Source organism: Mauremys mutica, chromosome 17 (assembly GCF_020497125.1).
Source record: "Mauremys mutica isolate MM-2020 ecotype Southern chromosome 17, ASM2049712v1, whole genome shotgun sequence".
NCBI classification, from domain to species: domain Eukaryota; kingdom Metazoa; phylum Chordata; order Testudines; family Geoemydidae; genus Mauremys; species Mauremys mutica.
The window spans coordinates 22,856,687-22,871,861 of NC_059088.1; the positions used below are offsets into that span (position 1 = coordinate 22,856,687).

General features: G+C 47.5%; 1 protein-coding gene across 1 annotated transcript; it reads left to right on the forward strand.

Annotated features, from left to right (window-relative positions):
- Positions 1-1,486: 1,486 nt before the first annotated feature.
- On the forward strand, positions 1,487-13,296 carry LOC123352232 (cathepsin S-like). The gene is made up of 8 exons (XM_044992082.1): positions 1,487-1,704; positions 2,699-2,839; positions 5,167-5,289; positions 6,881-7,030; positions 7,110-7,334; positions 8,187-8,352; positions 10,977-11,079; positions 11,321-13,296. The coding sequence occupies exons 2-8, from the start codon at positions 2,708-2,710 to the stop codon at positions 11,418-11,420; spliced, it is 999 nt and encodes a 332-aa protein (XP_044848017.1). The 5' UTR covers positions 1,487-1,704; positions 2,699-2,707; the 3' UTR covers positions 11,421-13,296.
- The last annotated feature ends 1,879 nt before the right edge of the window (positions 13,297-15,175 follow it).

The following is a 15,175-nucleotide window of genomic DNA, read 5'->3' on the forward strand; positions in this document are numbered from 1 at the left end:
TTCTCTCTCTTGTAAGTCTACTGATGAAACCCCTTGGGTCATTAAACAATGTTATCCAGGCATCTGCTACAACAGTTGTAGATCTTTGTCCAGCAATAGAAGCTGCATTTGGATCAATCAGAGAGCTGTCCATTGAAAAAGTACTGGAAGAAGCAAAGACATCAGTCAGAAGTTGACTAATGAAGGCATTTATATTGAATCCTTAAGTGAAGAGGACAAGAAGTGTTTGTTAAGACAACTGAAGAAGTACACAGACTTGATTCTTAAAAATCTACAAGAGCGACTTCTAAATTCTACTTAACCTCTATGTAGCTTTTACAGATCCCTGTCCTATAAAACACTGACAGTTGAGTAGAGTGAGGCACTACCAGCAGTGGAGCTGCCATGTGCTCAGGACAGAATAGAGAATTTGAACACAGAGTGGAATATCATACGACAAATGAATGAAGATTTGACTTCAACTTCTTTTTTATTATCACTAGTGGTTCGACCTGATCTTTGTGCTATGTTTCCTGGGATGAAAGAAGTAGGAATTCATCTCTTGCTACTCCCAGTCACAACAGCTACAGTTGAGTGTTTTTTTTCATCATTGAATAGAATTTTGTGTTCTGAAAGAAGTCACCTTCTGCCTGATCATGTGAATGAACTAATGAGCATATCAATTCAAGGAGTGGAAGTACCAGACACACGAGAAGCCACAAAAGATGAACACATTGCATTCAAGAAGTTCATTAACAGAATTGTCCAAAATTATAACAAGAAACCAATGGGGGGTGGGTGGAGAGGAGCACCCACCGGAAAAACCAAAAGTCAGTGGCTGTGGTTGGGATTCTAGGCCTCATTAGCATATTCAACGTGCCAATATCCATATGCTAATATGCACCTAAAGGACATTTCTGCTCAGCCCTGTGCACCCAGGAAAGTGCATGGGTGCCTCTGAACATCCCTCTCAATGCCGGGTGCTCAGGCAGTTGAGGTTAAACCAAACACCGGCTTAGAGAGCATGCTGGGTGCCCAAATGCCAGTGAAGCAGGCACTGGACTGGGACTCAGGAAGACGTAGGTTCTAGTCTCTGTACTAGCACTGCCCTGCTGTGTCACCTTCAGTAAATTGCCTCCCTGATCTGTGCCTCAGTTTCCCCCTGCCCTTTGTCTTGTCTATTTAGCTTGTGAGCTCCAGGGGGCAGGCTCTGTCTCTCGCTCTGTGTTCATGCAGAACTCTGCACAACAGGGCCCTGATCTCAGCTGGGATCTCAGGTTTTACCATAATACTGATGATCACTTAAACCCCAAAAGGGAGTTCCCAGCAACTGTTTGCACCGTTCTGAGCTTTTGAAAATGTTGTACTAGTTTATTTTTTTAACTCTCCAAATCATGTGCTGTAGGGTCTGGGAAGGGAAGGAAAAACACCTGATTTTAGTGGTCCGGGGCTGGGGACTGAAAATCAGCCTGCAGCCGTAGTGAACATCCCGATTTTGATAGTCACAGTAAAAGTGAAAGCAGAGGCCATTTCCTCATTCACAGTCCCATGTGATGAGCCTGGCAGGGTAAACCAAACTCCTTCTCGGCATGCAGTCAGAGCAGGAGGGGTGTTAGGGTTCACTTGGGAGCCAACCTTGGGAGGAGAATTTGAGGGAATTCTTGCTGCCTGCTGATCAGTTCAGGATTCCTGCCTAGAAATCTCCACCAGGCGAACTCCCATCAGGTATGTTTGGCTTTTTCTTTTTCCCCCTTGTACTTTAAATCTCTGTCGTGTTTGGAACAATGTGTTTGAGGAAGTAAAATCAAGAAATGGTGTTTTATATTTTGCTTGTAGAGAGTTTGCATATGGGGACACCCGCAGGTATCAGTCTTGTCTTTCTATCCCCATATAAACCTCTCTCTCTCCAAATAACCCCCTCTATCTATCTATTCAACACCCTCTCTCTCACTCCCCATACACCCTCTCTACCTATCTATTCTCATACACTGTCTCTGTCTCTCTCTATCTCTCTGTCTTTGTAGCCCCATATACCCCTCAATCTTCCTATCTACGCTGGAGTGTTCAGAGGAACCTAGGTGAGAGTCAATGGGTTTTCAGTGCCTAACTCCCTTGAAAATCACTTGGGCTCCTTTGAAAATCCAAGTCCTCTTCACCTAAATCTCTCTGGACCAGATTCTCAGCTGGTGTAAATCAGCTCCAGTGATCACAATGGAGCGGCATCAGTTTACACCACCTAGGGATCAAACTCATTGACCTCAGTGAAGCTACATCAATTCCCACCCGAGCTGGGAATGTCTCTGACTTTCGCTAGCTCCATCCCTCCATCCCCGCTGGATCACCTTATCCCAGGCTCTGATGCCAATGTCCAGGTTCAAGATCCAGTTCAGGAGCTGTAGAAGTAGCCCGGTGATATTATCCATTGACCCAGCTCTGTTTTCCTTTCAAGTCTGTTGTTGTCGTGTGGGGTTCCAGGAAGCCCCTTCCCCTGCCCTCTTACCCCAAAGAGGTACAAGCCGCCAGATGGCTCAGTGTGAGAGCTGCTGCAGGATCAGGGTTTGCTTCTTGACACTTGGCTCATGGCAGAGAGAGTGGAGAAATCTCAGCAAGTCAGTGCTGGATCTTTTGCACCATCACTGAGTGGAGGAAATTGAGACATTTGACTTAACCATGCAGATCTTATCTTTCACCAGCATGCTGTTTGGTTTTTTTTCTCTAGCTAAGCAGAATGAAGCTGTTGGTTTGTATCTTCTTGGCCTCTCTTGCTGCTGCTGCTACTGCACATCTACACTCAGACCCGACGCTGGATAACCACTGGGAGCTCTGGAAGAAAACCTATGGCAAGCAATACAGCCACAAGGTGGGCTCTGTGCAGCTGCGGGGTTAAAGCAGGGTAGGGAGATTTCCATCACCATCTCCCCTCAGGTCAGCAGGTATCCGGGATCATAGCATGCCAGCCCTATGCCAGCTCTCACTGAGAATGCTGCCTCCTGCTCTTCTCCTGGAGATTGCAAAGCTCTCTCTGCTTTCAGAAGTGTGTTCAGTTTTAATGAACATCGGGCCTTGTATGTACCCTCCACCTTGCCTAAACCATCCCGGGGGGTTAGCTGATTTCTTAAAGCCTGTTTTATGTTTGGGATATATTAGAGCCAGGTGACATTGTTCACAAAACTTTATTTATTTATTTTGGTGGAAAAATGCAGACTCGGGTTGACAGAAACAATTGAGGAAGTTGTCTCAATTTTGGCAAATTTTTTCAGTCAAATTGAAAAATATAAGATGGAAAGGTGGGGGAAAATGGTTCATTTCAGCATTTAATAAATGAGCCGTTTTGACTTTTCCTTTTGGAAAGCCATTTTGTGTTGGCATTTCCCTCCGTTCTATTAACAATAACTAAATAAAAAGGTTTTAAAAGCCCCAAATTGGAACAAAACATTTGACCCAAATCCAAAAATCTTCAACTGATTTTTAATGCATTGTTTGGTTTGGCTGCCAAACCAAAAAGTCAGTGAGTTGCCCAGCTGCAAGCTGTATTGTGAATGTTTGATTATTGATATTGTTTTGCATCCTAATGTTATGTGCAGCTTCTTAATTACTTTGGTTTAGTTGAAGGTCCCGACTGCTTGGGGTCATTAGAGAATCCTACAGTACTTTCCTCCTAAATTACAAGGTGTCATCACTGTCCTGGTGGCAATTACATTCTGCCTTCCTATAATTCCCCCTGGTGATTTAATTGGATACAGTGTGATTCTTCTCTTCTTTTCCTACCCTGTTGTGTAGTGTTGCTGTGTGCTGTTAAAAAGCTGCTGCACACCACTCCAGAACTGGCTGAATTTCGGGATTGGGGAAGGACTCAATCTTGCCACACTTAACTTGTTAAGACTCCCTTTGATTTCCTAGGAAGTTTTGCTTGAGTGAGTGTTGCAGGATCTGGGCAACATTTTTGCAAAGCACTTAGAATCATAGAATATCAGGATTGGAAGGGACCTCAGGAGGTATCTCGTCCAACCCCTGCTCAGAGCAGGACCAATCCCCAACTAAATCATCCCAGCCAGGGCTTTGTCAAGCCTGACCTTAAAAACCTCTAAGGAAGGAGATTCCACCACCTCCCTAAGTAACCCATTCCAGTGCTTCACCACCCTCTGAGTGAAAGAGTTTTTCCTAATATCCAACCTAGACCTCCCCCACTGCAACTTGAGACCATTACTTCTTGTTCTGTCATCAAGTACCACTGAAAACAGTCTAGATCCATCCTCTTTGGAACCCCCTTTCAGGTAGTTGAAAGCAGCTATCAAATCCCCCCTTATTCTTCTCTTCTGTAGACTAAACAATCCCAGGTCCCTCAGCATCTCCTCATAAGTCATGTGTTCCAGCCCCCTAATCATTTTTGTTGCCCTCCACTGGACTCTTTCTAATTTTTCCACATCCTTCTTGTAGTGTGGGGCCCAAAACTGGACACAGGACTCCAGATGAGGCCTCACCAATGTCGAATAGAGGGGAATGATCACGTCCCTCGATGTGCTGGCAATGCCCCTACTTATACAGCCCAAAATGCCGTTAGCCTTCTTGGCAACAAGGGCACACTGTTGACTCAGATCCAGCTTCTTGTCCACTGTAACCCATAGGTCCTTTTCTGCAGAACTGCTGCCCAGCCACTCTGTCCCTCGTCTGTCCCTAGTCTGTAGCAGTGCATGTGATTTTTCTGTCCTAAGTGCAGGACTCTGCACTTGTCTTTGTTGAACCTCATCAGGTTTCTTTTGGCCCAACCCTCTAATTTGTCTAGGTCCCTCTGTATCCTATCCCTGCCTTCCAGCGTATCTACCACTCCTCCCAGTTTAGTGTCATCTGCAAACTTGCTGAGGGTGCAGTCCACGCCATCCTCCAGATCATTACTGAAGATATTGAACAAAACTGGCCCCAGGACCGACCCTGGGGGCACTCCGTTTGATACCAGCTAACAACTAGATTTGGAGCCATTGATCACTACCCGTTGAGCCCGACGATCTAGCCAGCTTTCTATCCACCTTATAGTCCATTCATCCAGCTCATACTTCTTTAGCTTGCTGGCAAGAATACTGTGGGTTCCTGAGGATTAAAAAAGCTCTGGGGAACTATAACCCATTTATACTGCAGATGGTTTCCTTTGTGCTACTGCATAGTAACCTGGGGGCTGTGCTTTGGTTCCAGAAAGAGGAAGGGGAACGGCGTGTGACCTGGGAAAAGAACCTCAAGCTCGTTATGCTGCATAACCTCGAGCACTCTCTGGGGCTGCATTCCTATGAGCTGGGCATGAACCACCTGGCAGACATGGTAAGTTAAAAAAATATCGCTACAGACCAAGTGACTGGGCATCTGGGAATTATCTGTATTTCCCTGGGGGTGTCGTGACCAGAGAATGTAACTGAATCAGGGGCAGAATGTAACTGAATCAGGGGCAGAATCTCCACGGCCACTATGAGCCATGCAGAGGTAGGCCCACAAACCACAGCACCACTATGAGTCCTCCAGCAGCAACCTGCCCACTGCTCCCGAGAGCTGTGCAAATATTTGTTCTACTTGCTTGGGTCAGGGGTGTGTGTGGGAAATCTGCCATCAGGGGAGTATTCCTGATTTTTTAAGTGCAGGTACTCCACTCCCTGCTAGCCCGCTGCTGGTGTGACTCCCTCCTTGCAGCGTATTTCTGTATAAATGGCATCCTCCAAGCAGAGTGATCTTGCACATACAGTGCATGTGAGGCCAAAGGTGTGGGAATCCCATTTTGGCAGGTTCCTGCTTCTCTACCTTACTGTGTCTGCCACCCTCCCTTACCCCCATGAGAAATGTCACGTGTGGAATAACACACGACCTGTCTCCTAGGCCTTTGCTGATTAAAGAAGTTGCTCCTTTAACTGAAATTGCAGGGGCTTGTGCCTCAGATCCTGTTACTGCCAATGCCAAGCATTCAGAATTTAGGAGTCAGGCGGCTAAAATCATGGGGGGGCTTAAAAATCCTGTTGTTTAAAAAAAGTCTAAGTCTAGGGATTCTTTTTATTTGCCTCTGGGTTTTGCCCTTGTAAGAGAGATGTTTTCATGCAGTTCTCCACAGCTATACGAGAGATGGAAACTTTTTTTTTTTAAAAAAAGCTGAAATTCTTGTGCAATCTGATCCCCTCGCCCCCACATTGGTGCTTTAAGGAAAACACCAGATATTGTGACACTCTCAATAAAATCAAGAGTCTCGGCAATGCTGATGCTCCTGGGTAGAGCTTTGTGAATAAGATTTTTTTGGTTTGGTGGCTGAAAAATCAATCAATCAATCAAAAGTTAGTTTCAGATGGACCTGAAATGGCAATGGTGAAATGAAAAAAAGATTAAAACAATTAATTTAGGGTCAGAAAACACATTTTGTTTAGTTTTCTAGATTGTTTTATCTTTTTTAAAAAAATAAATAAATGAACTGGCAGTAACATTTGAACTGAAAAGTCATTTTGAATCCAAACATTTGGACTAATTTTGAATTTTTTTTTCACGGCTGAAATAATTTTGCAAATTCAAGGTGAATTCACACAATATTTCAGTCGACCCAAATATGCATTTTTCAGCGCTCCCCCTCTCCCCCCAAATTGTCCGACAGCGCTAGTCCTGGGTTCTATGATCCCCAGCAATGTGCGGTGGGAGGAGGATTAGAGAATCCAGCGTTCCCAGCAAACAAAGCTACAGCATGGACTATTGAGTCAGTCCAGCGATCCCCAGCATTCAGGCGTGCTCATATTTTTCACTGCATCAAGGAAAACACTGTATCAATGAACAAGAGTTGAACCTGAGCCACAGAGTTTGTATCTGAATGTCCCCAGTGCTCGGGGCCAGTCTGTACATCGAAGGGGATGTCAGTCTGAAGGGGTGTGTGTGTTCTTTTAACTAGACCAGCAAGGAAGTGGCTGCTTTGTTAACTGGAGTGAAAATTCCCCACCGACCTGACCGGAATTCCACCTACAGGCCACGCCCTGGCAGCAAAGTGCCTGACTCCATGGACTGGAGGGACAAAGGATGTGTTACGGATGTGAAATATCAGGTGGGAGGCTCAATCTGTTCCCTCCTGACATGGGTGCCCATCACAGCAGTGGCTGAGCTCATCTTCCTGGCTTTTTCAGGGAGCCTGTGGCGCCTGCTGGGCTTTCAGTGCTGTCGGTGCCCTAGAAGCCCAGGTGAAACTGAAAACTGGAAACCTGGTGTCTCTCAGCGCACAGAATCTAGTCGACTGTTCCACTACGTACGGGAACTATGGCTGCAGTGGCGGATATATGACCAACGCCTTCCAGTACATCATTGATAATCACGGCATTGATTCGGATGCTTCCTATCCGTACACAGCTCAGGTGGGTATCCAAGTTTCAAACAGACACAGAGAGGGTCTGTCTACACTGCACACTAAGCCTGGGTTCTGACTCAGGTTTGAGCCCAGGCTCCCCTTCCATCCACACACAAATCAGCCTGACTCAGGTCAGCAAGCACTCAGGCCCCAGGTCCTGTGACACTGCTAGAGGGGTGGGTCAGAGTCCGAGTCCTGCTGACTTGGGTTCAAACCATGTCATTTTGCAGTGTGGATGCAGCTGAAGCCGCAGACTGAAGTCAGAAAGTCTGCATGGTGCAGTTAGCATAGCTGTGAGACCTGGATCCAGCAACTGTAAACCCAGGTTTACAGTGCAGTGTGGATGCTCAAGCCCGGGCTTGGAAACACTGGGTATGTCTACACTGCAGTGTAAGTACAGGGTTTGAACTCAGGCTCAAGCCTCACCTCCCTTCTATCTACACACAAATTGTGCTAATCAAGGGCTCGGACCCAGGAAGGTCCAAGCCCGAGTCAATCATGTTGACAGCTCATTCTGAAATGACATTCAAAAGGTTTAATTTGACCCGAATGAATTTTTTATTTATTTATTTATTGTTTCAGTGAAGAAATAATAATGAAAAAATTCTACTTCGATTTGAAACAGATTTTTTAAATTTTATTTTTCCGGGTAAGTCACTGAACTGAAAAATCGATTAGTCCCTCAGCTCTGATCTCGATGGCCAGAGGCAGAAGGAATGCCCCAAAGGGAGCAGCAGTGGTCTAAGAAATGAGAGGGATTCAGACAATGGAGGGGGATAGAAGGGAGACAAAATAAAAATGGTGTGAGTGGGTCAGATGTTCAAGCCAGAGACCAAAATGTCCCTTCTTCCTCTGCCAGAATGGAACATGTCATTATAACCCTGCCACGCAAGCCGCCACCTGCTCCAAGTTTGTTGAGCTCCCGTATGCCAATGAAGCAGCCCTGAAGGATGCCGTCGCCAATATCGGACCTGTGTCTGTCATCATAGATGCTAGACAGCCTTCGTTTTTCCTGTATAAGTCAGGTACGTTCTCTAAGCTAGAACATCTCCTGCCCAGTGCAGTACGTCGTTTGAAGCAGTGATGCCTTTGCTTTCTGTGGACTGTCTCTTTAAATTTAAAGGGGAATATGGAGGAAGTTTCTATTTGTTCTGCTGCATGTTTCTGAGGAGACGCGCACATCGTGCTCTTCCCATGGAGACCTGGCTTGTTTTCTTGTTATTTCCTGGAATGTTTTGGACCCTCAATAAATTGCAGTAATTATAAAACAGAAGCCCCAGGCGGGTGAAAGCACGTTTTGCATTTTGTGAGTGGCTCCATCATGTGACCGCTTGGTTCAATGTGTGTTACATGACCCCCTCTGGCAGCTGGCTAGAGGATAACAGCCTAGTACTGCTGGAAGCTAATCTCTTTTGTTCTATACAAACAATGTCTATATGTCTATAGTATGGTATGTCTATACTGCACATCACTGCTGGTGGTATGCAGGGTAGGTGTAGCTACACACGGCAGCGAAAAGCAACCTGTGTCCGCACTGCGCTGTGTGGCTATGCACAGCAGTGGAAGGTTCTGGCACTGGAGGCAGTGGGAGCTGTCAGAGTTTTTCCCCACTACCCAGGGCCGGCTCCAGCTTTTTTGCCGCCCCAAGCGGCGAAGCGGAAAAAAAAAAAAGAAGATAAAGCCGCGATCGACTTCATTCTTCGGCGGCAATTCGGCAGCGGGTCCTTCACTCCGAGAGGGACCGAGGGACCCGCCGCCGAATTGCCGCAGAAGATCCAGACGTGCCTCTCCTTTCCATTCACCGCCCCAAGCACCTGCTTCGTTTGCTTGTGCCTGGAGCCGGCCCTGCCACTACCTCCTGCTGCTGGAGACTTTCCCTATGGCAGGAAAATGCCACAGCAGTGGGGAGGTAGCAGCATATGACACTGCTAAAAATAGCAGTGTAGCCGGGGAGGCCTGCTTGGGCATGTGGAGAGCCATGTAGGGTATATACCCTAAGGATTCAGGTGTGTCTTTACTCCTCTAAGCCGTCTACACTGCTGTTTATACCTGTGTGGAGTGTATATAGTCTATACGCTGCCATAAGGAGTGTGCAGTGTGGACATACCCTAGATTGGAAGCTCTTTAGGCAAGGACTATCTTTTTGTTCTGCGTTTGTACAGCCCCTAGCACCATGGTGTCTGGTCTATGTCTGGGGCGGGCAGGTGCTACTGTAACACAGATTAATAACAACAACAAATGACCGGAGATGCTCCTTTACCTCAAAAGGTGCTCCAAGGGCTAACGATCCCGAGTTCAGTTCCTGCTGGTGTCTTACAGGGTGTCATTAAAATAGCACCCCAGTGTGGACCTCTCACTCATGTTAATGTAATGCCAGTGCGCTGGGGTGGGCAGCAGGGATTGGGACTTCTGAATCTTAACCCATGAGCCTTTCTTGCTGGAGCTAAAAGGCCCAACCTCTTTTAGACAAGGCTGTGGCATGCTCGTCGCCCTTTCTGTGGCCCAGGCACCACTAGAGGGAGACAGAACATCCCACCGAGTGGGCGTGGCTTATATTAACCTGTGCTTTTTAAATTTTGTTTTGTGGGTTGTATTTACCTTCGCCCTAGCGAGCACCATCCACAGGTGCTGGAACAATTTGTACAGTGCGGGTGCTGAGAGCCACTGAACCAAACTGTAAACCCTGTATATGATGGGAACCACTTCAAGCCAGGGGGTGCGGCAGCGTCCCCAGCACCCATGGCACCGTCAGACATTGTGGGGCCAATTTTATGCTGCACCAGACTCAGCTCAGGTCAGCTCTAAGATGGTCTTTCAGCCCAGTTCTGCGGTTGAGACGGCTCGTGGGATAATTTAGGCAGCCTCGGGTGTTGCATAAGATATGGCAGCCCAAGTCAAGCTACATTGGGAGCAGCGCCCCACAGACTTGCTGTAGACCCTAACCCCGGCTGGAATATCCCTACACCAGAGCTTCCCGAAGGGGGCCTCCCAAGACAGTTGTGGATGTCTGACTCGGTTCCTGTTCTGGGGGAATTCTCCCCTGGCTGGATTTGGGGCTTTTAAGGGAACATTGTGAGGGGACCATAGTGGGAGGAAGATTCCTTCCCGGTGTTAATGGGAGTTGGGATACTGAAATAGCTGAAGGGACGGATGGGATAATGGAGGCTTTCATTGCTAAGGGGATAGTTTAGCTCTGCTGGTCAGACATCCTATCCTAGCTGACATCTCTTTGGTGGCCTATAGAGGGTCTGCGTCCAGTTCTTGGGGGCAGGTGCCCACCTCACACTAGCCAAGTTGGCCGCCTCAGTAGGAGAGCCAATGATCGTACAAGGCCACGGAAACTAAACATCCCAGTGGACAATGCGCTGGACTGGGGCTCAGGAGAGTTGGGTTCTATTCCCAGGGCAAGTCACTGCCTGCTCTGTGCCTCAGTGTCCCCATCTGCACAATGGAGATAATGAGACGGACCCGCTTTGTGACCTATTGACAAAAAGAGTGAGGGATTGTTATTCTTACCCCCCTTACAGGGCACCAGGTTAGAGGCATGTTGGTACCATGTGGGTGCTGTTGCTCACAACAGCTTTATTGAGCAGAGAAGTCCCTGCTGGCTTTTCTCCCTCCCACGTGATTGCGCATTCTTTCCTTCCAGGAGTCTACGATGATCCACGTTGCACTGATGGCATGAATCATGCGGTTCTAGTTATTGGCTATGGCGCCCTGGATGGGAAGGACTTTTGGCTTGTGAAAAACAGGTAAAAGAAAATCCATCACTGAGCCGTATTTATGTATAGAATAACGTGCTCCTGGGTTATGCGTGGGGTATGATTAAGCTGTGTAGAGCTGTGCATGTATGTGTCTGTACTGGTGTGAATTGGATGCACTTTGTTAAACAGCTTGAAACACATGAGAAAATGGGGGAGGGGAACCCTGCCTATAAAGAAAGATGCTTTATTCTCTTAATGTTTAATTCTGTGTTATTTCTCTTTGCAACAGCTGGGGTGTAAAGTTCGGTGACAAAGGGTACATTCGAATGTCCAGGAATAAAGGAAACCAATGTGGGATTGCCAGCTACGGTTCTTATCCACAAATATAGAGGGACACTCTGCTTCAGAATGCGCTCTGGAAACGTGGTCTCTTAAACTGCTAATCTTAGCCTTGCTGTAATCTAACTGCTCTGTTTGAGAACAATGTAGATGCTCTAATGGCAAAATCCTCCCATCAGATCCACCTGACGGACCTGAGAAAAGCAGCTGAAATGATGAATGATCATGATTGGCCTGGTCCAGAATTTGGGCACTTTTAGCTCACTCTCCCTGTCCCACAGAGGTGTTTGTAATTGATTAATGTCTACGCATTGCTTTGCGCATGTGAACTGCTATTTCAGTGCCAGGTATTGTCACTGCCGCTGTCTCAAAATGTGTTGGAGTGAAGGCCGTGTCGCTAATCCACGCCGTTTGTGGAGCAGTAGAGTTGCCAAAGCCACATCAGAGGTGGAGAGGCGAAGTAGATGGATCAACACATCCCTAGCCACATATATCAATTTTCCACAATACAGGTCACAAAACACTCATTAGCAATCCGGGAGATCAAGCAAACTATGGACATTCCTTGCAGGGGGTAAAGTGTTTTTCATGGCTGCACAAAATTGGGTTGGTATCTTATGCACACCAGCAGTCAGAAACCACGGAGAAGCCCAGCCACGGAACAAAGTGCTGCTGCTGTTATAAAATGTGTCCTGAGTGAAGTCAGCCTTTGCCACCTGCAGCGCTTGGACCAAGGACATGGTGCAGAGATGAAAGGCCTGATTCTCTCTTCCACTGCACAGCCATTTACACCTGTGCAAAGTAGGTGTATAATGTTGCTAAATCAGAATAGCAGCAGTTTTCAGCCGAGGTTTACATGACTGTAGATGATGCACAGTAGCAGGGAGTCAGGCCCAAAGGCTGTAAATGTAGCTGCAGGTATGGGATGAGTGACTGAATGAGCAAGAATGCAGGGAAAGGGTGAACCTGGAATCCACACCCCCAGCTGCAAGTGCCAGCACAGCACGGGGAATCACATCTGCTGCCCTGCTCTCCTCCACAGGCCGCGGGGGAGCCCTGCTTCTGGATCTGACTTACTTTGCCCTACTTCGGAATAGGATTTGCAGACACCTATTGACTGAATCCTTGTGGGATACAGTTTGAGTGAGGTCACACATCTCTACAGCACATGAAATTCATTCTCTTCTCTCCAATTCAGCAGTGAGGTTGCTATGACGATTCAGATCTAATCTCATCTGTACACAATGCTTGTAATAGAAATTACACATCCTCTTCCAAAAGGAAAAAAATATATTCAATTGTCTGAGAGGTTTAGGCTCAGTCTGTTCAGCAGGGCAAGGTGTGGGATACTTAGCGAGCAACAGAAATTCAAAGCCACACTGACTACAGATGAAACAAACTCTCAGGTCCTGATGCTTCAAAATCTAATTCATGAGGTTGGAGCCCCGAATCTCTGCAAAGCCCTAAGAGGGCTCCATATGGGCATACGGGTCCTTTTGAATTAATCAGGTTACAAGGTCAGGGGTATAGTTAATTGAAGGGAAGCCATTAAAAATGTGGGATCCATTAGTGTGTTGCAGGGCCAGGTGGAAAAACAATCAATGGTGGGACATGAGTGAGAAATCACATCTTTGTGAAAATTTAACCAGTTGGGGAGCTTGTCCCCAGTTATTTCCTTATCTTTGTGGCTGGTTTTAGCAAAATATAATCCATCAGTTGCAAAAAACCCAAAAAACAACAACCCAACAAACCCAGAAAAAAACCTACTAATGGATGAATTTGGAACAACTGAGCAACGCTGATTTCGTGAAATATCATGAGATTTGCAACCAGCACCAAAGCATTTCTTGCCCTGGGCTAAATTTGCAGTTGTACTTGGGAGGTTCCATGTGGCTGTCTTGTGTCACTGCTTCCCCTCGTTTGGGGGGAGCGCCAGGTGAGTAACTGATGGATCGTGGGCAGCCCCCATTGCTAGGCAATGTCTGACTCTCTACTGTTTTACCTGAACTTTTAGGGTGAAATTCACCCTGTGCAGAGGGCCAGCACAAGCTCTAGACACCATTCTATGGTGATCAGGTGCCCAAGTTTTGACTGGGAAGTCCGGTTGAAAAGGGGACCAGACACTCAAAGTCCGGTTACTGCGGGTGAGGGAGGCGGGGAGGCGTCGGGTCATCACCCGCACCAGCCTCTACTCAGCTGAGGCCGCCTCCTACCTTCATTGTGTGGTTGGAGCTCGCAGCCCCAGGCGAGTCCCTTCTGACCCAGACGGCAGAGGATGAAAGAGGAAAAGCAGCAAGCAACAGGGGGAGGGGGAAAGAGGAGTGAATGGGGTGGGGTGTCAGGGGAAGAGATGGGGCTTTTGCGGGAAATAGGTGGGGCTGGGGAGGTTCTGGCACTTCTGCTGGAGTGTCTGGTTTTTAACCAAGCTGGCAACCCTACGCACATCCCACCTAAGCCCTCAAAAAAGACGGGGTGCCCCAGCTCCCACTACCCCAGCATGGGATCCCCTCCACGGCTCCATCTCATCAGTTCACTCTGTTTGCCTTCCAGATTGAAGGGGTGAAAGGGCTTGGTGGAGAGGGGGGCTGGAAGGCAGGAAGGAAGCAGAGGAAATATATGGGTGATGGGGTAGATGGAATGGGGGAGATGAAGAGCAAGATGCGGGAGGCCTGGGTGAATGGGGACTGTGCTCACAGATATTAATCTTCATTTCCGTCAACCATTGAACGGTGGGGTGTCTCCTCTTGACAATGCGAACGCCACTCGTTGGGGATGGAAGTATTTTGTCAGCAAAAATGCCAACACCCAGTAGCTACACTGCCCGACCATTATCAACACAGCTGTATCGACACAGGAGTGTCGCTAAAAGCTGTGTAGTGTAGATATAGCCTTAGTAATTTTCAGCTCTTTGCAGGCTGGGGTAGAAACACTGCCCCACCTCAAGTGATTTCAGCTCTCAGTGAATTTTAGCTCTTAGCAGGCTGGGTAGAAACACAGTCCAACCATATCTGATTTCAGCTCTGACTGAGCATTTAAAATAACGAAAAGGCTCCTACGAACCCTATTTAGCTCTTTCTTTGAACAGGGGGGAGGAACAGGTTAAACCACTCCTGGGACCCATAGGGAGAATCCACACCTCCTAGCTGGGACGCCTGGCCTCTTACTGTCACAGGGCTCTGGCATTTGAGCCCCTGGCTTAACGAGGTCCTTTCATCTGGGGTGACCCCCTCATTTGGGACAGGGTTAAGTGCAGTTCTGCTCCCCTTCATTCATACCATAATGACAACACACCGATAACAGCATTTCCCCACCCCGCATTCAGTACTAAAGTGATTTGTAACCCAACACCAGCCAAAGTTGATTATTTTGAGCAACACTGTTCTATCCGCTGGATATCTAAGCAGAGTAGGTGTGTTCATGTAAATACAGTTTGCTCCTGAAGTCTCCCCTCTGCATTCATTCAGTTCATTCAGACCCTGATTACATCTGTAACCCTAGAGGCTGCAGCAGGCAAATATTCATCCTCGCCAGCAGGTCATTGCTGTGCAGTCTGTGTTCCAAGGGTTATTCATAATAGGAGCGATGCTGATTTCTAGCAGCTGAAGATGTGGCCCGATTTGCACTGCTATAGAACCTTTCATCTGTGGATCTCAGGGTCCATCTCAGCACCCGCAGGACCAGATGAATCTTTTGTGGGCCACGGCGCCAGAACCGAGGCCCCACTCCCTGCTCTGTCCACTGCTCCATACTGACGCCCTGCCCCACTCTGCCTCTTCCCCCAGAGGCCGTGTCGTGCCTCACCCCA

Excerpts from the sequence above, each read along its gene's own strand:
- LOC123352232 (XM_044992082.1), top strand. The coding sequence starts at position 2,708 with ATGAAGCTGTTGGTTTGTATCTTCTTGGCCTCTCTTGCTGCTGCTGCT. Across the intron at positions 8,353-10,976 it reads GTTTTTCCTGTATAAGTCAG|GAGTCTACGATGATCCACGT; the intron begins GTACGTTCTCTA and ends CTTTCCTTCCAG. Across the intron at positions 11,080-11,320 it reads TTTTGGCTTGTGAAAAACAG|CTGGGGTGTAAAGTTCGGTG; the intron begins GTAAAAGAAAAT and ends TCTTTGCAACAG.